The sequence below is a fragment of the Sinohyriopsis cumingii genome, chromosome 7 (assembly GCF_028554795.1).
Source record: "Sinohyriopsis cumingii isolate HCF-2022 chromosome 7, ASM2855479v2, whole genome shotgun sequence".
Taxonomy (NCBI): Eukaryota; Metazoa; Mollusca; class Bivalvia; order Unionida; family Unionidae; genus Sinohyriopsis; species Sinohyriopsis cumingii.
The window spans coordinates 57652305-57679969 of record NC_142967.1 but is presented as its reverse complement, the minus strand read 5'-3'; the positions used below and the strand labels follow the sequence as shown (position 1 = coordinate 57679969).

The 27665-nt window shown below is 33.3% G+C and overlaps 1 protein-coding gene across 3 annotated transcripts in view; it reads right to left on the bottom strand.

Moving 5' to 3' along the window:
- LOC149795324 (fibronectin type 3 and ankyrin repeat domains 1 protein-like) overlaps positions 1-27665 on the bottom strand; it is a 166591-nt gene that overhangs the window by 27152 nt on the left and 111774 nt on the right. For all 3 annotated transcript variants that reach the window (XM_089965091.1, XM_089965092.1, XM_089965093.1), the window contains 3 exons: positions 21805-21929; positions 14303-14384; positions 1556-1630 (listed from right to left, as the gene is read on the bottom strand). In XM_089965091.1, coding sequence (XP_089821217.1) covers positions 1556-1630; positions 14303-14384; positions 21805-21929 — 282 coding nt within the window. The remainder of the gene's footprint in view (positions 1-1555; positions 1631-14302; positions 14385-21804; positions 21930-27665) is intronic.

Sequence of the window (27665 nt, the reverse complement as noted above, 5' to 3'; positions counted from 1 at the left end):
AGACTTGAGATGAAGTTAAAATGGTGCCTTATCTATTTTTATTAAGAAAACCCCACAATTTCAATTTGGAAAACAATTGCAGAAACCTTCAGTTTTAGTATTGTCCAATATACTGGCCAGTATAAGAGGTCACATCCATAATTAGAACAACTACTGATACAAACAGATAAAAGTTAGAACAAAAACAAGAACAATTCCATTTTGCTTAATGTTTTATAAGCATAAAGTTTTTCCACAGATTCAACCACAAAATTATGGTTGGTTAAGAGAGTAACTTCTAATTTCTGTGGTTTGTCCTGGAAGTTTGGTAGATTAAGAATACATTATAGTACTCATATCGCAACTGGAACACCCCCTACCTTATCAACTCATCCAACACAAATGTGATTTGTCATTATTGTTGTTCTTTCTTGATTGTGGGATTGTGTAAAAACATAGTGAAGTCCTACCAAGTCTAACTTTATAAAAGTATTACTTTCCTATAGACTGTATAACTGATTACATTCATCTATGTTGTGTTTATTACTGAAAAATGGTCAACAAACATAATACCATGGAAAAACATAAGGGCTGCATTATTTACAATCAACAGTAAGTAAATGTGGTATTATATTTACCAAGCTGACAATATGTCCATATTTATTACTGTATTGCAAATTTACAATGTTGATTCTAAGGCACTAAATGCCATTTTCGACAAAAAAAATAGCTATATATCAATGTTTCATTAATCAATTCTGATGCAATTTTCTTCAAATTCAACACACAGGTGCCAATTTTTAATATGTTCTCTATTTTTAACAAATGGGATACACACCGGACACTGCATTCTGAGGGGAGTTTGCAAGTTATCAGGGTGCAAGTTATTGAGGGAGTGGCTTATACAGATTAAAGACTGAAAGATAAGGTCAAATAAAAAAAAAAACAAATATGTGTGGTTCAGGTTGCATTGAAAAAAAAATTAGGGTATAGTATGTAAGTTGGTGTAAACATTTTGAGGGAGGGGGTCTGTTGGTCCAGATGGATTTAAATGTAGTATAAACCAGAAATAAGTATCATTTGCATCCTAAATTAAGTAAGCTTTGGTCATAATTATATCCCTTCATTATTATTTTTTCTCCTGAAATATTTGTTTTCCCAAAACAAAAATGTAGGACAGGCAGTAAAAAATAGGTTCGGTCATTTAACCAGAAGATAGATACAAGTTAGACAGATGGACTGACAAGATAAAGCTGTCAACAGAATGAAGATTTGTTTTATTTTCTAACAGCATTTAAACATTACTTTGATACAAAAAATGTATCCTGTTTTAAATTTATAGCAATTTTTTTGACATTATCACTGTATCAAGCCATTGCCAAAAATTAGTGAAATACATTTCCACAAGGTTACATTTTTGCAATTTCATCACTAAAATTGCAAGAATGAAACTATACAGAATTCCCCAATATACATTAATCCTCAAATGAAATAAAGGGAAAGAAATAATGGGAAGTGTATTCTACATAATTCTATTTTTTGCATAAAGATATACAAGCATTCCACATATACTCACTCTATAAAGCCTTTCTGTGACGCCTGCATCAAACCAGTGAAGCCATATTTATCTGGTACATCTATCTGAACATCCCTAGGTAAAAGAAAGAAACAAATTGGGTAAAATCTGACAAGAAAGACCCACTTTGGGAGAAAACCGGTCATTTATGAACAGATTTTAAATTTTGATTTAACATATGATGACCTCTGTAGTACGACAACTTCTTTAAAAGCCATTTTTTTATATGAAAAGTGTTCTCTCAAGACAGATTTGACTGTATCAACATCCTTACATTAGTTTTTTTCGGAAGACAAAAAGGCATAATACAAAAGTAACACTAAGGACTAATCAGAAGCTGATATGAAAAACTTGTAGAAATTATGTTATTGGTTAAAAAAGCAAAATCAAAACCAGTATACTGATAAACTCTTTACATCATATAACTGCTTATTTCACACGACTTTTCATATGAGTGCTTATTTTACATGACTACTTCTTTCACATATCAACTTATTTCATATGACTGCTTCTTTCAAGACTGCTTATTTCACATATCAACTTATTTCATATGACTGCTTCTTTCATGACTGCTTATTTCACATATCAACTTATTTCATATGACTGCTTCTTTCATGACTGCTTATTTTACATGGCTACTTATTTCACATATCTACTTATTTCACATGACTGCTTATTTCACATATCTACTTATTTCACATGACTGCTTCTTTCATGACTGCTTATTTTACATGACTGCTTATTTCACATGGCTACTTATTTCACATGACTGTTCATTTCACATGGCTGCTTATTTCATGAGATTTTTTAAAACAAGTTTTGTACTGTATGTATTCAAAATACAAGTTAGGTTCAACTGCATTCAGTATATGCCCTGATCTGCTATTATATTATGTCATGGAAGATCTGGGTCTGTGCAGTTTACACCTGGATCTGACTTATAAGTGGGTATACACAGTAGTTTTCACGTTCTGTGAACCTAAGCTAGATGATCTAAACACAAAGTAAACACATAAGAATATTCAATTTATCAACTTCTATTACAATTTAGCAAACATGGACAGCAAAAATATATAAAAAAAATGCAATACAGCTCTGGATCTGAAGAACTCACACTCAAACCATACAGAGCTGGCTGGATCCTGCAAGAGTGCAGGTTATTACAAGTGGAAAAGGCTTCCTCAGAGTAAACAAAATCAACAGTCTACATCTCATTCAAAACCAGATTATTTAATTGAACAGCATATTTAACTTAAAAGTAACCTTGGGAAATGTTGTTCAATTGAAATGAGATGAGTTTAACAAGACGTGTGATTAATGCAAAATAAATGAACACTTGTGTCAAGTGTGGGACAAAGTTTTCATTGATCTGTTAATTCAAATGGTGTTAGATATCAAAATGGAGTTGATATGTATTATGCAAATTCTATTTAGAATATGACACCACTGAAAGGATCTCGATTTCAAAACCACATTTCATCAAAATAAGTATGAAAAATACATGAACTCAATCAGTAAACACATAACATCACAGTGTATTCTGTATATGAACTAGATCAGTAAAAAACTCATAACATCTCACTGTATTCTTTACATGAACTCAATCAGTAAACAATTTATGTCCAAAAGGTAGAAAACTTTTTCTTGAATATACATCATTTAGCAACTGAAATTATCATGATGGAGTTCATGTAAGTTAATCAAATCAGGTTTTGAAAGGTGTGATTGATTATACAAGACAAATTTCAAATCAGGTTTTGAAAGGTGTGATTGATTATACAAGACAAATTTTCTGTCAACTTTAAGGATCAAGTTTCAAACTTTTCTGAATTTTCTATCACTTATAAATATTGCACAGACCAATGTATCCATTAGGGATAACAGATTGAGAGTCTAAATTCCCCTTGGTGTTAGAACTGGGGGCCAGACTGAGTGATAAATGAACTTTGGCATCAAAACTGGGGGTCAAACACAAAATCCATTCAAAATAACATCCAATTTCAACATTTTGTGTGGACTTCCATGCTAAATAATATCCAATTTCAACATTTAGTATAGATTTCTATTCAAAATAACATCCAGTTTCAACATTGTGTGGACTTCCATACTAAATAACATCCACTATCAACATTCTGTATGACTTCCATTCAAAACAGCATCTAATTTCAATATTTAGTGTGGACTTCCATGCCAAATACCATCCAATTTCAAAAGTTTATGTGGACTTCCATGCTAAATACCATCCAATTTCAACAATTTTTTGTGAATGTTTATGCTAAATAACATCCAATTTCAACATTTTGTATGGACTTCCATGCTAAATACCATCCAATTTCAACATTTTGTATGACTTCCATTCAAAACAGCATCTAATTTCAATATTTAGTGTGGACTTCCATGCTAAATACCATCCAATTTCAAAAGTTCATGTGGACTTCCATGCTAAATACCATCCAATTTCAACAATTTTTTGTGAACGTTTATGCTAAATAACATCCAATTTCAACATTTTGTATGGACTTCCATGCTAAATACCATCCAATTTCAACATTTTATGTCGAACTTGTATGCTAAATAACATCCAATTTCAACATGTTGTGTGGACTTCCATGCTAAATAACATCCAATTTCAACATTTTGTATAGACTTCCATTCAAAGTGACATTCAATATCAAAGTTTTGTGTAGTCTTTGATACAAAATATCATCCAACTGTACTATTTTGTATATATTTCCATACAAAATAACATTCAGTTGTACCATTTTTATAGCCTTCCATACAAAATAACATCCAAATGTACCATTTTGTATAGTCTTCCATACAAAATAACATCCAACTGTATAATTTTGTATAGTCTTCCATACAAAATAACATCCAACTGTATCATTTTGTATAGTCTTCCATACAAAACAACATCCAACTGTATCATTTTGTATAGTCTTCCATACAAAACAACATCCAACTGTATCATTTTGTATAGTCTTCCATACAAAACAACATCCAACTGTATCATTTTGTATAGCCTTCCATACAAAATAACATGTTTTGGAAATGCTTATCAAAGTGTTCATAAGAAGTCCAACTGCCTTCATAAAGAATGTAATGAGAGTGGCTGATGCTTGTTGTTGGTAAGTATTTATTTAGCCAGAAGAAAATAAAAATATATGTGGACCAAAACATTGTGAAAAGGTTCATTTAATTGCCTTTGTTCATTATCTTTCAGTATAACAAAGATATGTTTAATTCATCATGAGTATTCTAATTTTAAAATTTGTAAAAGAACTATGTTTTTTTATTATCATGTTGGATCAGGGATATGTTGATGCATATCTGGCTTCAAATTTTTTTATTTTGTTAATTTGAAAAATATTACTGGTATATATTTGATATCATATGAGGGAACTCTGCCTAATCATTGTATGTTAATTTGAAAAATATTGTATACATAACATCATACCAGGTAATCATGCCTTAATATGATTAAGTCTTGTGCTAGGCCAATGACGTGGGTATGTGAGAAGCTTGCATAGTCAATGTCGTGGGTATGTGAGAAGCTTGCTTGGCCAATGACATGGGTATGTGAGAAGATTGCTAGTAGCTTCCCATGTGTTTCTTCCTGGATATGCTGGCTGCCAGGTTGCCTATCATGTGTTGAAAAATGGTGTTAAGCCAACAAACCACCTGCACTACTTTAATGTAATCATCTATAACCACAGGTATGGTAAGGGTGAAGGATTGCAGTGTCTACTGTAATTGACTTTCAGACTAAACCAATGCAATTTTCAAACCATTTATTGAAGAATGTATTTCACCATATAATAAACAGAATCTTACATTTGTGCTCTAAAATTAGTTAGGTTTTCTTTTAATAATCTCTTGACATTGTCATGGAAAAAGGCAAGAAAAATAATATGGTAATGCCTTCGAACATTTGGGTAATTGGTTTCTTAGACGCATACAGCGTTACCTAGGGTAGGCAATATTTTTTTTTTTTTTCTTTGGTGACTGGACAATACATGCATCTCACCGTAGGTCACTCGCAGCAAGATACCCACATAGTACTAAGTGCACGGGTACCTTACTGGTCATACACATTTTTTTTCTTTCTTTCTGTATTTAAAGGAGACATATTGTCTTATGTGACACAGTAATTGCTTGGATCTTGTCAATGAGTGTCAGTTCACTTACGACTTATTACAGCAATAGGGGTAAGTGTTAAATAATGGCAAAGCCCATTATATATATATATATATATATATATATATATATATATATATATATATATATATATATATATATATATATATATATATATATATATATATATGAAATGTCTCCCTTCAATATACTGTCTTTATTTTCATTCTTTGGATTTAAAACAGCTAGAAAATTGTTCGTCTGTTATAATTAATTGCAAAGTGGTTTATTTTGACATAAAAATGTAATAGCAAATATTTATGGATTTCCTCTCTCCATTTAGTTTATTTCTTATTATGACCAGCTTGGTATATTTATAGCAGGATGGATGGATGAATGAATGGGCTGGCAGAAGCAGAATGGTGACAGCATGACCTGCAATGTGGGAGCAAGGCCATTGAGCTAAATACAACTAATAGTGTATCTGTTATTAATGACTGGACATGTAGGATAGGAATTCAGGATTCTAGAGAAGGCCAAGAAACAGTGAGGTGAATTCTGGACTCTGAATAAGGGCAGTGTACACAGTGTTCTGTTTACAAGGACATATGACTGTGTGAACCATACTTGTTTTTCTTTGTATCATATGGCTGTATGAACCATGATTATTCCTTTGTATCACATGGCTGTATGAACCATGATTATTCCTTTGTATCATATGATTCTGTGAATCATACTCTTTTCATTATATATATATATATATATATATATATATATATATATATATATATATATATAGTGGATGTATGAACCATAATCATATGTTTTTTATATATGAATCTGTTTTCTTTCCATAACATGTTCAGTATGGTAGTTTTATATCAAATATAGTAGGTGGGTTTGTGAGTCTACTTACGAATGTATTGTCGTGAATATTTATTTTTCATTTAATAAACTTCCATTCACTCACACTGTGTTGTGTTTTCACCTGGTCCAAAAATCCATTTGCTTACGATCCTGCTACAGACATGATTTCATGACTGTGCCCAAAAAGGTCAAATTCTGTTCCAACGTTTTATCTCACAGCACTTAGGCACGATTCTCCATTTCAGATTTGTATACGAGATCGATGAATTAAATAATTGTTCTTAAAAAGGTGTTCATGGTTTTCTCTAAATGAGAATTTACTTTTGGCCATACAGTAACACTGACTTGAAAATGTAATTTAACACCATCATACTTCAAAGCTTTTAATCTCTGGAACTGAAGTCTATGTACAATCTATACTTGTTTGTAAGCTGAGCCCAGTTACAAACAAGATAAACCCTGCCCTGGTGTAATATAATGTACCTCAGATCAGGTCTATGTTGTTTGTTCTACTGATCACTCCTAACAAATTCATTCACCCAGATCAGCTGGCACATTATGTGATAGCAGATCTGGGTCTGTACACTTTGCAGTTGGACTCAAATTATAATCAAATTACACTACCTTCAAGTTCAGATTAAAAGGGCTTTAATTACATAGTGAGATAAACGCATGACAAAATCAGGAAAACATCAATTGATATTGAGAAGAAGGTTTCTACTTTTAAGCATGACCTAAACAAAAGCAATTTATCAGCCAGAAATAAATTCTATCATTATTACCAGCTACATTAAATTTTATCAGACTATGTTTCAGGCAAACAAATTACCAGACTCATCAAATATTTTTCTTTCACTTGCAAATATCAGTATTTGAACTACAATCTCAAGTTTGTTAAACTGACATAAACTGAATGTAATCAGGAAAAACCCAAGGCCAGCTCACAGTGTAGCAGTGCTAAAATACCATGCATATACATTATCAAAGTACATGTAGATAAAAGTTCAGTATAACTGAGTCTCGAGTGTGCGATGATAATGTGTTTAGTTTGTATTTTAGCAGCCCTCTGTTTAGCCCACTTAATTTACATGAGTATATAGTTGCCCATTCCAGGTTGCCCATTTCCCCATGAATCTGGATTTTTCTAAATCTCAGACACAACTCGTCCAAATATTTAAGTCTGAATGAGAGTGGTGCTCATGTTGGACTTTCTTTTACAATCAACATGAAAAATAAAGTTTCATTATTACACCATTTCTGTTACAAGGGAAGTGTTTTGATAGATACCATATTATTATGCATGGGACTGGACTCACTGGAATACTGAACTTACCTCTGGGAGAGTTGAGCTTGCCCCAAAACATGACCGCATAATATCAAACAGAAAGCTAAACAGGAGAACCTCAAAGGGACTACCACTCTATTGGTCGAAAACAATTTCCCGAAAGCCATGAAAAGACTTCATTTTTTTTTACTGATAAGTACTGAAACCATTTCAGATTTTCTTGAGCTATAACAAGATTTTCATGGTTCGCATATAAGATAAAAGATCAGCACCAATTTTATTTAAGACCAACCAGACAGCAAAAGAAATCATTTAGTGAAAAAAAATCATGGTGATACTTCCATCCAATCAGGTGTAGTACCTAATTCAAGATTTTCAAGATGGCTACCATGCTGGCCATATTAGAAGTCAGACTGGGGTCATTTTTATTTAGGAGCAACTAGATACCATAAGAAGTCTTCTGGTTAAAACACCATGCAGATATGACTTTCAGTTTAGGAGGCGTAGCATTAATAAGATTTCCAAGAAGATTGCTATAGTAACCATACTGGAGGTCAGATTTTCTCTATATCCATCTAGGACCAACTAAACATCATAAGAAATGTTTTTGAAAAATGCCCATGTCAATATAACCTGCCATTCAAGAGGAGTAGCAATAACAAGATTTTTATTGCTGGTACCCATTTTGGAGGTTAGATTGGCACCATTTTCCTTTTGGACCAACAAGACATCATAAGAAAACCCCATGTCTATATGACTTTCAATTCAAGAGGAGTAGCAATAACAAGATTTTTATTGCTGGTACCCATATTGGAGGTTAGATTGGCACCGTTTTCCTTTAGGAGCAACAAGACTTCGTAAGAAAACTCCATGTCTATATGACTTTCAATTCAAGAGGAGTAGCAATAACAAGAGTTTTAAGATTGCTGCTGCATTGGCACCATTTTCATTTAGTACCACCTAGACCTCATTTTAAGTCATTCAGCAAAAATACCATGCTGACAGATAGTAATAATGAGATTTTTAAGATGGTTACTGTGCTGGCTGTACGGGTCGTGCAAATGACCGTATTTTCATTAGGAACAATTAGACCCTCGAATGAATGTCCATGTCCATACCTAAAACAAAGGTCTCAACAAGTAAACATTGGCAATGTTAGCTCTCAGACTTGCACAATTCATTCAGGGGTCCCTCAAGGCTCAGTTTTAGTCCCTCTCCTCTTCCTTATTTATATCAATGATCTACCATTAAATAATGAATCCACAAATACAGATTTGTTTGCAGACAATGCTAACTTGTATATATCTAGTTCTGGTACTGAAGTTTTCCAAACAAGATTAAACTCAGACCTCATTGGAGTCTAAAACTGGGCACAACAAAATTGGATGGTAATTAATGAAGGTAAAACAAAATGTATGATTTTGGGGACATCACAAAAGCTACAAAAGTCAGGGAACCCAGAATTATCTCTTGCAATAAATAATCATCCGTTAGAAAATGTCAAACATGAAAGACTTGTAGGTGTGTCCGTAGATAATAATTTATTATGGAATGACCATTTTGGTAAGTTTTGTAAAACGCTGTCATCAAAAATTGCCCTACTCATCAGAATCAAGACATATTTACCTATGGAAACTTGCAATCTATACTACAATGTAATATAGTCTTCCAACAATGGATTATTGTTAAAATGTATGGGGAAACTGTGCTAAATCTAAGCTTGACAGGATTTATAAACTTCAGAAACAAGCAACATGCATACTTTTTTATGTATCTATTGATCATCCCTCAAAAGCATTATTTACAGAACTCAAATGGTTCACAATATATGACAGGATAGATTTTCACAAGGCAGTTCTTTTATATAAATGTCTACATGGAACTGCACCAGAGTATCTTCAGGCCTTTTTCAACACAGTACCATTTGAGATCAATATCAATTGGTAACCTTCTAGCACCAAAACCAAGAACAGAGCAATTTAAAAAGAGCTTCCAATAGTCTGGTACAGTTCTGTGGAACAAGCTTCCACTACATATAAAATCTGCTGAAAATATTTGAGCATTTAAGAAGAGACATCATGAGCATGTATGTGTTTCTAATAAATAATGGAATTTAGTATTTTGATACTTAAAACATGTTAAAATAAACAGTAATTATTGCTATCTTCATATAATGTGCATTGTTATATTCCCCTTAAGAGGGCCTCAAGGAAGAATAGTCCTTGACTAATGAGTCACCCACTATAAATAAAGCATTATTATTACTATTATTATTATTATTATATGGTTCCCACGCTTTTCTAAAGTTAAATTTCCAGGTCATTTCCAGGGGTTTTCCAGGATGAAATTAATTTTTTCAAGGTTCACATATGACCATTACTGAATGGAATTAAAGTATATTTGAGATTATAAAACACACATTTTCTTAATCTAAAGATGTTTCTCTGTCAAGGCTATCCAAAAACACCTAAGCCAGAAACGGTGATCATGTACAAAACCACAATAAGTATAACATGAAACAAATTTGATTATATTCCTATAAACTGGCATGCAAATTCATTTCAATGTACAGAATAAAAATTCTAACTTTATTGTGTTGACCTGCATTATGTTGCTAAGTGGGAACAACATAAGAACATAATTTAATTTTGTTTCTTTTCAAACCTTTAATTCTAAAGAATTCTATAGCAATATATATGCATCTTATAGAAAGTAAACATTTCCTATTATAGTAATAAAAAAACAATATATGCAAATAATTAGAATCTTGTCTTGTACCAAAACAAGTTAATCCTGAATTTATCATTGCCAATAAAATCACAAAAATTTTTTTTAGAAACAACCTAATCTCCTTAAGATGATCTGGTTAAAAATCCAGCATTTAATAAACATTTTCAAAGGGGATGATTTAAATTTTGACAAAGAACTTCTAAATTTCATACTGTTGTATAAACAAGGACTAAATGTTCTGTAAAATCAACTTGTCTTCTTGTAATTCGTTAAACCAGTCTCCAAACCTGTATTGATACATGGGCTTGAATTGTTTTTTAATATATAATAAAAGGGACGACAATTTCTCATTTCAGTTCTGAGATTCAACAATCTGGACTACAAATTTAGTTTAAAACGAATAGCAGTCCATTTTCTAATCTGGGTTTCCTCTGAATATTCCCAACGGGCCTAGAGAATGTAAACTTATGCTATATCAACTTATACCTGCATGAAATATATAGGAAAATTATTTATTTTCTTAGAAATGGCAAGTATTATAATTGTTATGTCTTTAATCCACTGACATACTAGATGGAACTACAGCATAGATGAAACCTGGCCCGGTACTTGCAATTTGCATTACTAGTCACATAACTTCACAAATCTGAAACAATGACATCAGAAGTCCAATAGTCAAGTGATATCAACAACAAACTAATTTTTAATGTTGTTGTACAGAAATTCAATTATATTAAATGAAAGTCAGATACCTTTTGTATAAACCAGCAATCTGGCCAGTCTCATTTATCGAGCAGAGAGCACGTGTCAACATGGTAGTCACGTGATACAACAAAACTGCATAAGTTGTTCTCAGAATATATAAATATGGAACATTTTGTGTTCTTTCATTTTTGTATTTTTATTACAACCATTATACGACTTTCATTTAATATTTTTTTTCTCTTCAACATTTAAAAAACTGGGTTAGATTTGTGTACTCAAGCAACTAGCAATGCAAATTACGAGTACCAGGTCACATTTCATCAAAGCTGTTGTTTCATCATGTCTTTGAACAGAAATAAAAACATAATGATTTTAATACTCACAATTTCTGAGAAAATAAGTAATTTTCATATCGAATTGATGCATGTATCACTCGATCTAAGAACATTTAAAGTTTGCTAGGCCATCCGGTAAGCAGCTACGCTTTGCCAAAACCATGTTGGCCTCTTGTGATGCTAGATTGGTTTTCATACCTTCTATGTAAGGAAAGATAAGGATACCTAGCTGACTTTGAAAATAAAAGTCTACTAGATGAATCTAATCCACTGAGCGTTTGGATTGACTCAGAGTATGTTTTTTGCAAGTACCCAAATGATCCATACTGCACCCTCCAAATATTTTGGTTAGAACTTGATAAATTTAACTCACGATCAGTTTAGTTACAACTCAATTACGTGATTGTTTCGGATGTAAAGTGGTGGTGGAAAATTCCCGGGTTTTGCCCGACTTTCATTAATACATGTATTTGTGAAATTCAAGGACTTTTCACGGTTGGGGAAAAAAATTATCATTTCTCCCTACTTTTTCCCAATTTCCCGGTAGCGTGGGAACCCTGTTATTATTATTATTATTATTATGCCATCAATTAAAGATATAAAAACATTTACATCGAATAGTACAAGAGTAAAGGAAGAGCTTGAACTGATTGCTGGATAAAAGAATACATACAAAGCATAGATGGATCAATTGATAAACAGATCCACTAACAGACCCACCTCTCAAACTACACCAACAATACTGAAAGATTAAAAAACACCTCCTAAACTACATCAACAATGAATGAAGTCTTGAAAATGTAAGTTGGTTGTAATGATTTATTTATTTACACACCTGAATGAATTAAGAATTTGAGAACACTGATTTTTATCCATGTATTTATTTGCCTAACAGTAGTGTGTATCAGTCTCCAGTAATTACCACTGAAACAACAAAAGATAAATATGGTTCATGGGTGGTTATGTTTCTGAACATTGATAGCACTTTTAAAAGAAATCCACGAAGGTAATCATCAGACGAGTACTTTTTATTTCTGAAACACTAGAAAGTATCTTAAGTCTCCCTGAAATGGCTAAGATGCATTAACCAATCAACGACAAGCTAACATTTACTTTTAAGAGTCAGCAATCTTGACTAGACCAAAAGCTGAATTTCAGTGGACAACATAATGATTCTGAAGAAACCTAATCACCCACTGCCTGCTACTTTGTTGAGAAAGTTGGTACATTCCATATACTTATAAATATTACAATTAAAATGTAACTGATAATTAATATATTCTCTCAAAACATTTTTAAAAATAATAAGCATTCACATTATCACGTCTGCCGGAAAAATGTGAGACTGACCTTGACAATGACTACAAGATGGAAGTCGCAGACTTTGTGTGCTGTGTGAACAAAATGATTGACAGACGAATGAACAAAATGCAGCATTTATGTAACAGAAGCATGTGGGACACATAAAGATTAAATAAAGGTGTTGATGTATGTCCTATGGCAAGATATAAAACTTGCAAACATAAACCATTATTAAATGAACATGGCCTCTTTCTCTGTATGAACATTTTGGACTTGATCACAGGCAAGTACTTTGCAAACTTGGCTTGTCAGAGATGAATTTCATCTTGTCCTGGCTATTGGACAAGAAGATTTGTTCAGTGTTGATGTAGTAGTTAATTAAATGTACTTTGTCATAATGCGGTCTCCCTGTATAGTTCCCACGGACAGCATTATAATAACAGGGTAATGTATACTGTTACAGATTTTCAAACACTGACACCTATATATGAATTGGTAAACAAATAATTCATTCCTATCTTGAGATCAGTCCTTGGAATTCATGATCAGAGTTTATCATTGTGTTCAGATACAATTCTAGAAGATTTATTTATTTAAATCATTTATTAGAATTACTATGTGCTCATGGATTAGATTAAATCATTATTTGTGGATTTTTGGTTATTCGTTCAAAGACATTCTGGATTGCATCATTTGTATCACAGACACTTAAGACTACTGGTATATCAGGACATTAAAGACAATTTGTACATGAGGACATTCAAGACTTTTGGAATTCATTCAGAACATTCTACATTCTTGGACTTGTGAAATGGTCATTTAGGCTGGAATTTAATACACAACACTGTAATTGTCTATGAATTTTCACTTTATATTCTAGGAAAATAAATGGATGAATTTTCCTTTCTATTACATGGTTTAAGACCTATAGTCATAAGAATAGGTAATATGCGTATTTGGGAAAAACGGTTTTCTTTTTTTACCTGTTTAAATTTCTAAGCAAAGATAACACATACAATTTCTATACTTATGTCTGTCCTTTCCAATTTCTAATGAAATTAATGAAACAGAAAACTGAACTTCACAAAAAATTTCAGCATAAACTGCTGGCTATGTTGTTACATGTGTAATAACCAATGGCTATATTGTTGCATGTGTAATAACCAATGGCTATGTTGTTACATGTGTAATAACCAATGGCTATGTTGTTACATGTGTAATAACCAATGGCTACGTTGTTACATGTGTAATAACCAATGGCTATGTTGTTACATGTATAATAACCAATGGCTATGTTGTTACATGTGTAATAACCAATGGCTATGTTGTTACATGTGTAATAACCAATGGCTATGTTCTGCATATCATTATCATTATTTGACTTACCCTGATTCTAAGACTCGTTCTATTTCAGCTAGGTCTTGTCTGACAATAGCTCGATGTAAATGCTCTCCATTTAATGGTTCCTCTGCAAATAAATGGACAGAAAACTTGAGGAATAGTAAACAATATGCTCATGGCAACTCTTGCATCCCACACTTGTCAACAAGCATATCTTCTTCTGATATGCACCCAAGTTTCACAGTAATGCACAAAAAACTGCAAAACTAGTTGCATTCACAAAATTCTGTCATACAATGCATCCAGTTGCAGAACAAAAAAGGTCTTACAAATCTATTATTAAATGATGACCATAGTATGTACTGAATTCCACAACAATGCATAAAAAAACTGCAGGATTCGTTATGCTAATGAGATTGTGTCATACCTTGCATTCAGCTACAAAACAAAAAAGAGTAATAACTCTAACAGAAATTGTGACAACAAAGTGATTTGTCTTTATGTACACCCTCATGCATGTCTATAGTATTTACTAAGCTTTATGGCAATCCATAAAAAATTGTTAAACCAGTTTTACTAAAATGATTGTTATATACTGCCACTGCAGTTACAAGAAAAAGGTCAATAACTCTAACAGAATCTGCAGCAGCAGGGTGTTTCAGGTTGCACTCCACAGTTTTGCACTTTGCAAAGGGTTTGATTTTTAAAGAAAAAGAATTTCCCAAATTTATCTCATGGGTTATTCTGGCTATTTAAAATAGACCTTGTAAATCTTAAGTACTGTTAAAATAGCTTTTTAATTCTATTTAATTTGATGTATGATTGATTGGTGTAATTTGTGTGAATATACTTTAGATGTGCACCGTTCAAAAAGACTGCTAGCTCTGCTTGGTCATTTTCTTTTCTTGGATTTCAAAAGTAAATTGCAAAAATGAGCCAACAACTTTTTTTTTACTTTTATATATTTATCATTCATTCATTGCACTTTCAGAATCTGATATTGTCTAATTTGGCAATGTTAATTTTCCCTGTTTTAATAAATGCTAAAGTTGGTGTGGTTTGAACTAGTTTAGATTCATTTTTCAAGCATGCAGCCATTTTATCAGCTGTCTGGTTTTAGATGGTGCATAGTTTCATTAATGACCCCTGTAATTTTTAGTCACAGTACAAAAAGGTAGCAAAGAAGTATGCCTACATTCTCTCCAATGTGTTTGCTGTCAATGTAAACAACTTCACATTATGCCAGAGCCTCTCTCAGAAGTACACACTAACTACAGTGCTACCATATAGATTTGTTCACCTTCATGTGATGACCATAATATTTACCAAGTTTCAAAGCAATTAATCAAAAAATGCAGCATATGGGCACTAATAAGATTATGCCATATACTGCTCCAAGACAAAAAGGGCCATAACTCTAAGCAAACTTGCAGGAGCAGAGCGATTTGGTGACATGTGCATCTTCATGACTATAATATTTACCAAATTTCATGGTAACCCATACAAAATTAGGGGGCTAGTTATACTAACATGTGCTGGACAGAGAATACAGAAACAAGGACTACAACATAACCAAAACTCTATAGACAGAGGCAGTGGTATAACAAGAATATTACACATAGTAAGAAAAAGACAAATAGTCGATTCCAATGGACAGTTAGTGCAATTTGATAGACCATGGGATGAATGTGTATGTAAAATTTCATGGTATTCCTCCAAGTATTTTGACTGCAGTAACAATTACAAACTTGTACATGTATTAATGGATTGAAAGACAGCAGACAATGGACAAAGTCAATTCCATAAGTTCTTCTGATCATTGGCCAGTATAACTAAAACTTGTGCCAAAACATTAATAGAATGCTTGAAAATCATGGCCAGTGATTTAGAAAGTGGACTGAGAACTTATTTTGTACAATCAAGGTCAACGATTAAGGAACATTACTGAGACTTATCTTGCACAATTAAGGCCAATAATAATAATAATAATTATGACCTTATTTAAAGAGGGTAACACAATTAGCTAAAAACTAATCTACCTTGAGGCCCTCATACAAAGGAATTTATTTATTTAAGCTGCATCTCTGAAGCCACTGGATATATTAGGTTTGGAAGAAGGAAATAGAGTGGGCATTTCTAATCTCAGCTGGAATACTATTCCAGAGCAGAGTTCCAGAGTATTGGAAACTTTTTTTAAATAACTCCTTATTTGGTTTGGGAATTTTATACTGTTTGGTAGACATGGATCGCAGGTGGGGAGTATTACCAGGTAGCCTATACTGGAATAGTGATTCTAAATATTCAGGAGCACTATTCTGAGATATCCTGTACATTAATTTGGCTTTTCTCAAACAGATTCGGTCTTTAATAGGTAATATTTTTAACCTACCAGCTAAACTTTCCTTGCTTTCTTTCTGGATTGATATTAGCCCAAATGCTCTTTTTTGAAGATGTGCCAGCTTTGCTATGTTTTTATCATTTGAATTACCCCATACTGTACTACAGTAGTCCAAATAGGGTTGTATGTAACTGTTATAAAATAGTTTCCTGTGCCTTTCAGGGAGAAAATGTCTTATCCTACTGAGAAGCCATAAACTTGAATTGACTTTTTTACTGGTATGTTTGATACGTTCAGTCCATGATAGGTTATTATCTACCAGAACACCAAGTAGCCTATCATGACAGACTATTTGCAGATTTGTATCCTTCCATGTCAGACATAGTTCATCACTATCAAGATTTGTCCTTCTTTGCCGTGTTGAGATAAGTAATATTTTAGTTTTACCAGTATTTACCACCATGCCATTACATGTGCACCAGTTTTCCAGTTTGTTTAGTGCATTCTGTAAAGAAATTTCGAGCTCATGCTTTGTGTTTTGGATGTCTGACAATGTTGTGTCATCTGCATAGAGATCTGTAGATGATATTGAGTCTCTTAGCAAAAGTGGTAGGTCATTAATAAATAAAATGAATAGTAGTGGACCTAGAATTGAGCCTTGTGGTATTCCATATCTAATTGTTTCAGGTTCAGACAGAACATTATTTATGTAAACATGTTGTGTTCTCTCATTTAAGTATGAAGTAAACCATCAAATTGTTCTTTCATCACACTGGTAGATTTTCAGTTTCTTCAAAAGGATTTCATGATCCACCATGTCAAAAGCTTTCCTGAAATCTACAAATACAGTTCCTATTATTCTACCTTGGTCAAGTGCTTGAAGCCATTTATCAGTTAGGGAGATCAAGGCAGTCTCACAGGAATGGTTCTGTCTAAAGCCTGATTGATTAGGGTGTAACAGCAAGTGTTTGGTTAAATATGACATGAATGAGTCATGGACATGTTTTTCAATCAATTTTGACAAGTTTGGTAGTATTGAAATTGGTCGGTAGTTATCAGCATCATCCTTAGAACCAGATTTGTGAATAGGAGTTACTTTTGCAGTTTTCCATATTTTGGGGATAGATGAGGTTGCAATACTTAAATTAATTATGAATGTTATGCTATCTACAATAGCAAAGGCAGAAGATTTAATGAGTCGTGGACCAATCTGATCAAGTCCTGTAGCTTTCTTGGTATCAAGTTCACTGAGACATTTTTTAACAAAGTCTTTTGACACTGGTGGGATAGAGAAACATACCTCCTTTGAGATTTTACTGCTGCAGAACTTTTTCAGTTCATTAAAGTTGTTTTCTATCACTGGCTCTTTTAACTTTGTGGTAATGTTGATGAAAAAATCATTGAAAACATTTGCAATGTCTGTTTCATCAGTGACTATGGTGTCATTTACCAGAAGTGAGTGAATTTATTTGTCTGTTTTTTGTGCGTTCCTCCAGTGAGTTCATTGAAGACTTTCCAAATGGAGTTTGTGTTGCTCTTTTTGTTTTCAAGCAATGATTGATAATAAGTATTTTTAGCTTTTTTGATCATACTTGTTATTTTATTTCTCCATACTTTATACTGTGCATGGTTTTCCATAGCCTTGAATTTGTCTCGTGTTTTCATAGCATCTAGGATTTCAGTAGTAAGCCAATTAGGTTGAATATCAGTTTTTACTCGATGTACTTTCAGTGGTGCATGCTTAGATACCACATCCATAAATAAGTCAGTCCACACCCTCATGGCGTCATCCAAATTTTGGATCATACTCCATGGAACTTTATATAGGTCATTGAGAAATTGTTCTTCATTAAAAGTTTTGAACGATCTGTAAGTGATCGTTTTATGTGTATTTTTCTTATTTTTCTTGCATTTAACCTTTCTTGTCAAAAAAGTAGGATAGTGGTCACTAAGACCAACATTTGGTACATTAACACAAGCCACATTGTCTGGTAGGTTAGTATAAATGTGATCAATAAGAGTGCTTGATTTTTCTGTTACCCTTGTAGGCTCATTTACCAGCTGGTCTAGGCCTAATGATTCAATAAATTCCATCCAGTTGTTCCTTATTTGAGTATTGAGAAGGTCCTTATTTATATCTCCGAGTATATATGTTTCTTTCTCCTGTGCTAGAACATTTTCTATTTGTTTCAAAAAGTTATCATTCCAAAATGCTTTGGAGGAAGGTGGTCTATAAATGAAACCAGCTAGGAAAGATTTTGCATTATTTTGAAAAATTTCCAACCAGATACTCTCAATTTCATATGACTCCAAGTCAAGTCGCCTTTTTACATTTACATCTTCCCTAATGTATACAACAAGACCCCCCCCCCCGCTGTCTCTCTGTCCCTACGAAATGGTTTATTGTAGCCTTGACAGTGAAATAGATCATCATTGTGGTTAGCATTTAATTTGGTTTCAGTGAGTCCTAAAACATGTATATTATTTTCCATGGAAGACAACATTAACTTAATCTGGTCTATCTTTCCCACTATACCTTGTACATTTAAGTGACCTATGTTAAAACCTTTTGTATTTAGTTTCATATCAATTACATGTATGTCATCATGCAATGGGGTACTCACTGAGATTGTCTCCATACTGCTTTTATCATTCTGACATCCTATTTCTATATTTAAATGTTCATATATATTAGCATCTTCAAAGTCACATACAAACCCTGAAAATCCATTTACATTTGCATCTACAATAGTGTCCATTGAATAGTTAGAGTCAAGAGTCCCACTGGGTACATTTAGTTTTTTTGTAAATGAAGCGTTGGCATTCTCCTCTTTGCCAGCTTCCTAATATGTATACATTGATGGACAAAATCTTTGTTTGTGTCCATATTTATGGCACCTAAAACACTCGATCTGTTTGCCCAATGATTAAGGCACATTACTGAGACTTGTCTTGCCTAAACAAGGCCAATGATTAAGGCACATTACTGAGACATGTCTTGCCTAAACAAGGCCAATGATTAAGGCACATTACTGAGACCTGTCTTGCCTAAACAAGGCCAATGATTAAGGCACATTACTGAGATTTGTCTTGCCTAAACAAGGCCAATGATTAAGGCACATTACTGTGACTTGTCTTGCACAATCAAGGCCAATGATTAAGGCACATTACTGAGACTTGTCTTGCCTAAACAAGGCCAATGATTAAGGCACATTACTGAGACTTGTCTTGCCTAAACAAGGCCAATGATTAAGGCACATTACTGTGACTTGTCTTGCACAATCAAGGCCAATGATTAAGGCACATTTCTGATACTATAGCTGCCAACCTATGAGTACAAAAATACTGACTGCTTATGGCAAAAATAATGATTTTCAGGAACAAATGCTGATTTTTAAAACTTTAATACATATGTAACTATTTACAAGAACTAAAACCATCAGTAAAGTAAGATAGTACTTTATTTAATTATGTAATGTCAAAGATGCATGTGTTGCACTCTTGCACCTTCTGAATGGGCACCCTGTTCCATTCAGGTGCCCATTTAGAAGGTGCAAGAATGCAATGCTCACTCAGGCTGTTTATAGGAGCCTTTTCCACACCTTGTTTCCTTTTCTTCCGTCATTATTGAGTCCAATGTACCACCTTTCATTGATTATCTGAATTCTGTGTGATTTTCTTACTTAACTGTTTTTCTAGCACACGTATAATCCTTTGCAATTTTACTGTCTGGAAAACGTTTTCAAAATAAATCACCAGCAACACTAGTAAGTGAAAGAGGAAGGTTCATTTCTAAAAGAAATTTAATAAGCTGAATTTCGAACAAATTACATCAAGATTCTCTCTGGTATTTATATACATCGTAAGTTGAGGCTGATTTGTTGACGATGAAGCAGCAAACTGATGTTTATTAGCTTTTTCATGCTCTTGTATGTCATGGGCGCCTCCATGCCTAATAGTGAAATCACAATACACAATTTGCAAAACATAAGTTGTCTCCTTTACAAGATGGTTTTATAATTCTAAACAAAACAGCTCAATTGTTCTTTTAGTTCTGTTTTCTTGGCTTTCCTGGAGAAAATTAAGAATATTCTATGGCAGTTAACAACATAGTAGCCTCAACTTCAAATGAACTAATTATATTTTACAACTATATTCGTATATACATGCGATACATATCTATGAGAATGGAACTGAGTGCTCGTTCTAAACGGAAAATCACATGGAAATGTTAAATTATTTTGTATATATTAAAAAACGTATTTTTAGCAAAAATGTACACTCGTATTCAGGTCCAAAATAGGGGACAAATATGGGAAATGGGACACTTGGCAACTATGTGAGACTTACCTTGCAAAATCAAGGCCAATGATTAAGGCACGTTACTGAGAATTGTCTTGCACAATCAAGGCCAATGATTAAGGCACATTACTGAGACTTGTCTTGCACAATCAAGGCCAATGATTAAGGCACATTACTGAGACTTGTCTTGCACAATCAAGGCCAATGGTTAAGGCACATTACTGAGACTTGTCTTGCACAATCAAGGTCAATGACTAAGGCACATTAATGAGACTTGTCTTGCACAATTAAGGCCAATGGTTAAGGCACATTACTGAGACTTGTCTTGCACAATCAAGGTCAATGACTAAGGCACATTAATGAGAATTGTCTTGCACAATCAAAGTCAGTGACTAAGGCACACTAATGAGACTTGTCTTGCACAATCAAGGCCAATGGTTAAGGCACATTACCGAGACTAGTCTTGTACTATCAAGGCCTGCATAGCCTATCGTGTGCTGAAAAATAGCGTTAAACCCAACAACAACAACTATCAAGGCCAATGATTAAGGCACATTACTTAGACTTGTCTTGCATGATCAAGGCCAAAGATTGTGACCCAGGAATGAGACTAATTTCCATTATGTGGCTTGAATTACAAAAAGTAACAGAACTTCGTAAACTTAAGTCTAAATTCTAGCTAGGTGCTATGAGAAATTTTATTCAGCCTCAAATTTAGTCAATTCAGTGCTTTAAGTCTTGAAACAAGTTGGTCAAATTGGATCCTGGTCTAATGGTTGTTCAAAATTGTAAATAACTACAACGCAACCGTTGGATACCAAAATATTTTCATATGTATGAAATAGTAAAGACTCTTTTCTAGATAATAACAACTGGCTGCAGGAATTTAGAACACAGCAAAACTCACTTGTTGTGGATACTACAACATGTGGACTCCACTCTCCATTTCCTTTACTGTTCATGAACCGCATCCTGTACCGATACTCAGTTGAAGGGTCGAGCCCTGTGACTGTGTGGCTCTTGCCATAACCACTGAAAAAAATAAAAGAAACAGAATGTAATTAATGATAATTATGATGAAACAAAGTGTAATCAGTGATTAAATAAATCACCTCTACATAGCGTTTCTTTGTCTCTAATAGCCATTGTAATCTCGTAAACATTATCACGCAGAAAATATAATCGGACAAAAGTGATCTTGATAATTAAATGTTGAATCCTTTTCTAATAAAATATTTTTGCAATTTTTTATTTTTACATTTGAACTGTTAATTTTTTTACAATTTAATATTTAATATTTTAACTCCAGAGTTGTGCTGACATACTGTATAACCACCTACCTACCTTGCCACTCACCCACTCATCAGCCAACACACACACATCCACCCACCTACCTACCAACATGATTACCAATTTTGACTTGACATTAAAGACCAAATAAAAAATAACATTCTTGACCAAGATATCAAAGAAGAGGAGCTATAATGAGACCAAAGATTAATGTGTTTGTATTATTTTGTCTCCATTTTAGTCAATATGGTCCATGTTTTCAGGTGAAACAAGAGGTCCACGTGGGCCTGATATCAATCACCTGGCTTATATAACCTAACAGTTGACCATTCTACAATATAGATTACTGTATTATTGTAAGAACGCAAACCCTGTGTAATCTCTCCTACTCATATCAGTTTTACCTATTTTATCACATTTGATACAGTTCTTTCCACAGATGAATTTATGCATGATTAATATGCATAGATCTCTCTCATAATCATCGAAGATCTTGAATCTTGAAGATATAAACCTTCATCAATGTGGGCAGATCTCATGCATTATGGTACATGTATATATTTCATATACTGTATGATCAAAAATTAAAACAAAAATAGACAGGTCAGCCAATCAGGAAAAGCACCATGTCATTAATATGCATTGATCTAAATCATTTGAGGTCTTGAAAATCAAAGTCTATATTCCAACTTTGATCAAAATCTGACTAGACAATTATAGCCTTCAGACGTTAAGAGTTTTGGCCAACCAAATGCAAGAGCACCTCATTAATAAGCTTGGATATTGCTTGAGTCTTATCTTTACCAACATCTTAATAATATAAGCCTATATACCAAGTTTTATCAGAATACGATCAGAAACAGCCTTCAGTGTTAACGACCTCAAGATCTTAATAATAGAAGCCTACATTCCATTGTAACAACTTCATCCGGTCAAATGTAAAATCATCTCATTAATACGTGGGGATATTGCTTATTGTCACAGTTCTCCAAAACTTTGATGAGATAATTTCACATTCCACATATCGGGGCAGAAATGTTTTAATGCATGGTAACAATCTCATATGCAAGATCACAACAAATTAATATTCATGGCTCATTTTTGATCCAATCGAAGATGCTTAGAATATCACATGCCTGTTTTCCAAGTTTCTTCAAGACAGGATAATAAAAAAAATATTGCCTCCAGTATGGAAAGAGGGTCTGACAATAAGATGTGAAATCACCTCAATATTATGCATGGATCTCATTCATCATGCTCATCTGAGATCTTCTTGCTACAAGATCATTTTTCCAGTCTCATCAAATCTGGCTCAAAAATATGGCCTTTGGAATAATAAGATCAAAAATCAAAATATTCCACCATTAACTAAGAAGCATTCAAGTGTCCCCCACCCCCACCCAGTTTTAATAGTTGGTGACATTATCTTTACCAATACACTTATATCCAACAATGTGTCCCCCACTGTGGGGGCCCCGAGTGGCCGAGTGGTCTAAAGCGTGTTCTCTGTTACGGATCACTGCCATCTCACCTCTGTCTGCACCGGTTCGAGTCTCAGATTCAGCCAATGTAGGTATGTGAGAAAGCATGCCAGTAGCTTCTCGTGGGTCGGTGGTTCTTTCTGGGGTTTTCCCGGGTTCTTCCTCCACCATTAATACTGGCCACCATATATAGCCTATCGTGTGCTGAAAAATGGCGTTAAACCCCACAACAACAACATCCCCCACTGTGTACAAAATAACCCACTGTATATACCTGCTTACAAGTCATCCAATTGCAAACAACATAGACCCTGGTCCATTGTTGCATAATGTGCCAGCAGATAAAGATCTATGTTGTTTATTCTACTGATGACTCCAAGAAAAGTGCATAGACCCAGATCTGCTGTTGTATTATGTGAAGGCATAGCTGAGTCTGTGCAGTTTGCAGTTGGACTTATAACCGAGTATAGATGGTACTAAACCAAACCAAAAATGGCTCTATCAAATGCCATAGTGCAAGTTTGTCATGGCTATTTTAAGTTAAGTTTGTAAATGGTTTATATATATATATATATGATTATCATTGCTTTATAAATTGATATGTACTGGACTAAGGAGGCACACATATCAGGTATGTCCACGACCCTGTACTAAACCTGTTGACACAACAACAAAAACAACAGAAACAACAAAACTGAAATGATGTTATTGTCAGTCTACGTGCCAAACGTCACATACAACTACAGATAATGACCTAGACCTACTTATCCAGTTACTGTGTATGTGACAGAAGCATTTTTCTGCATGAGAATTTCTTTTTATCTATTACCTATACACCAATAAATGGACACCTAACTTTCTCTTAAACTCCTTCATACCTGGGACCACATCTCTTGCAAAACCCTTTTTACCTGATGCAATTTATATTGCAAACCTTTTATGTGAGGCTATTTCTATTGCAGGCCTATTTACTTAAGGCCATTTCTATTACAAACCATTGTACTGCTGGTCATTTCTATTATAACTCACTTTACCTAGGGCCATTATTAGCAACACTGTGAGAACCAAAGGTCATTCTTCTTGTTATTATGGTACTGATTATCAAACTAATTCACTTTTTTAGTTTGGTGTGGGGAAAACCAGATTATCTCAATGTGAATTTAAAAACATAACTACTGGTTTCACAGGTACATGTTTTCAGACCTCACAGTTTTGGTGCTTGAACTTAATTAAGAGTGCAAGAACTGCATATGTTAACACTGCGCCAGGCATTTAACAGACTGCATTTTAAACTTGCCTATCACAGAATATGTGTGCATGTACATGATGTACAATCTATTTTGCACCAAAACAATATCAGAGAAAAAAGATTTCAGTAAAAAAGCTAGGTCCATGATGACTTTGTTTCTGCTACCATCAAAATCAAATACATTAAAAGTAAGGTAACTCAAACATCAATTAAACAAATTATCCACATCAATTAGATGACTAATGGTAATTAGTCCTGGCATAGACTGTTCTCTTGCATGCAGCCTCAATATTTCTAGACAACTATGATCCTGAATAACATTTAAGATCCACAGCACTATGCTTTTCAAACAATATACTGCATTTCCTGCCTAAACCATATTTATTTCATTTATTCATTCTGCATTTCCTATTAAACCATGTTTATTTCATTTATACATTCTGCATTTCCTATTAAACCATGTTTATTTCATTGATACATACTGCATTTCCTCTCTAAACCAAGTTAATTTCATTGATACATACTGTGTTTCCTGTCTAAACCATGTTAATGTCATTGATACATACTGCATTTCCTGTCTAAACCAAGTTAATTTCATTGATACATACTGCATTTCCTGCCTAAACCATATTTATTTCATTTATGCATTCTGCATTTCCTATTAAACCATTTTTATTTCATTGATACATACTGTGTTTCCTGTCTAAACCAAGTTAATTTCATTGATACATACTGCATTTCCTGTCTAAACCAAGTTAATTTCATTGATACATACTGCATTTCCTGTCTAAACCAAGTTAATTTCATTGATACATACTGCATTTCCTGTCTAAACCAAGTTAATTTCATTGACACATACTGTGTTTCCTGTCCAAACCATGTAATATTAACATCTGGTAATGTCAATTACCTAATTTGTAATATTCACATTTTGGTAAACATTTATTACCAAATTTGTAATATTCAAATTTGGTGAAAAGTTAAAAGTCAATTACTGAATTTGTGATGCCGATGTTTAGTAAAAGTCAATTACAAGTTGCATTGGGTAAAAGTCAATTACCTAATTTGTAATATTCACATTTAATTCAATTACCAAATTTGTAATATCAGTATTTGCATTTGGTAAAAGTCTAGGTTGCCAAATTAACAGTTTCATTCCAATTCAGATCCATTTAAAAAGTTGAAGAACATTAAATAAAGTTTATGTTTTGCTGGATGTCACAGCCAGGAGTTTGAAAATATCAAGCCTATGTTTAATCACCACAGCAGTCAGTGATTTTAATATTTACAAAATGACCTAATACAACATGGTATACAATACAGAAGTTGCGGCATCGTTTTTAAAGAGATGGGGTATATCACTTATAGCTACATTATATCACTTGACCTGAGACAGAGTAAGTAAATATAATGCTTACATGAGGAAGTCTACTAGTTTTAATTACACTAAGTATTACTTGACCTTTAAATTATTTCTAGTGAAATCCTTTGCTCTGACAAAAGTTACAGTAGTTAAACATAGGTGTATGCAAAAAGTGTCCACTGCCCATTCTACATTCCACTGAAGTTAGGGTAGACAAAAAAGCAAATTAACTTAATTAGAAGATATATCAAGATTTTTTTCATAACAAAGTATTAAATCAGTGAAAATATAGGATATCTGATGGCACCCGATGTATTCATGACCATATGCAACTATGAAAATGGCAGCAAAAAGAAACCAAAAAATGTATATGTGACAATTAGGGTATTCCCTTTCAAAACTTCAACAGGCGTCGGCCACTTCTTCTGTTCCATTGACCAGAAACAATGCCTTCAGTGTATCATGACAGCTACCATAAAATTTAAATTGATATGTTTGTAAAGTGACTATTGTCTGGCATTATACGCTTTTCTTCACAAGTATCAATATGCTCAAAATACATTAAATCAGTCAAATGTTATGTTAGTGGGTCATTATTTTTAAGAAAAAGAAAATGTACACTGTGACATAAAATCTACCCCACACACACAAAAAAGTGCTGACATAATAATTCTAAAAACATTAGGTATAGATTCTTACACTGGAATCTGTACTGATTTTTAAACTCATTCATCACAGTTTATTAACGACAGCCTAAACTAGCCTAATCAACCATCCAAATAGACTCAGTTGCTATTTCTATGGATAAAGTTTACTTGACAAAATCTGCACCACTGCTTCTATTTTGGTTTCTTTTTTTTACTGATTTATTGGTGATCATTATATTCAATTTTGGTGAAAGACTCAATTATGACATTTGAGAGGAAAAGGCATTTATATGGCCTTTCTGAGTCATTTTCTCAGCATTAAATGCTTTTGAAATGTAGAGTTACGTCTTAAACGTGATGACTGTTTAAAGCCAATAGCAATGTTTCACCTCATTCCAATTATGAATCACCTAAATATACCCAGATCTAAAAATGATAACCCTAAACCATCTTATCCAGTGTGATGATGATGTTGAAAACAAATAAATACTGTTTAACTGCATAATACATGTATATGATAGCAGAGATCCTGGACACTTAATTTTTATGCAGACTAATTGAAACCTATCATTATCCAGTACATGTAATGATATTGTTCAGGAAAAATATTTGTTCTGTTTTCTTAATTGGAAACACAATGATTGTCAGATAAGCACATTTTTTATATTAGACTTTGAGGGTTGGCATTTTACACGATACATACACTTAACTTTTCTACAAAAATAATGGAATGCCCAT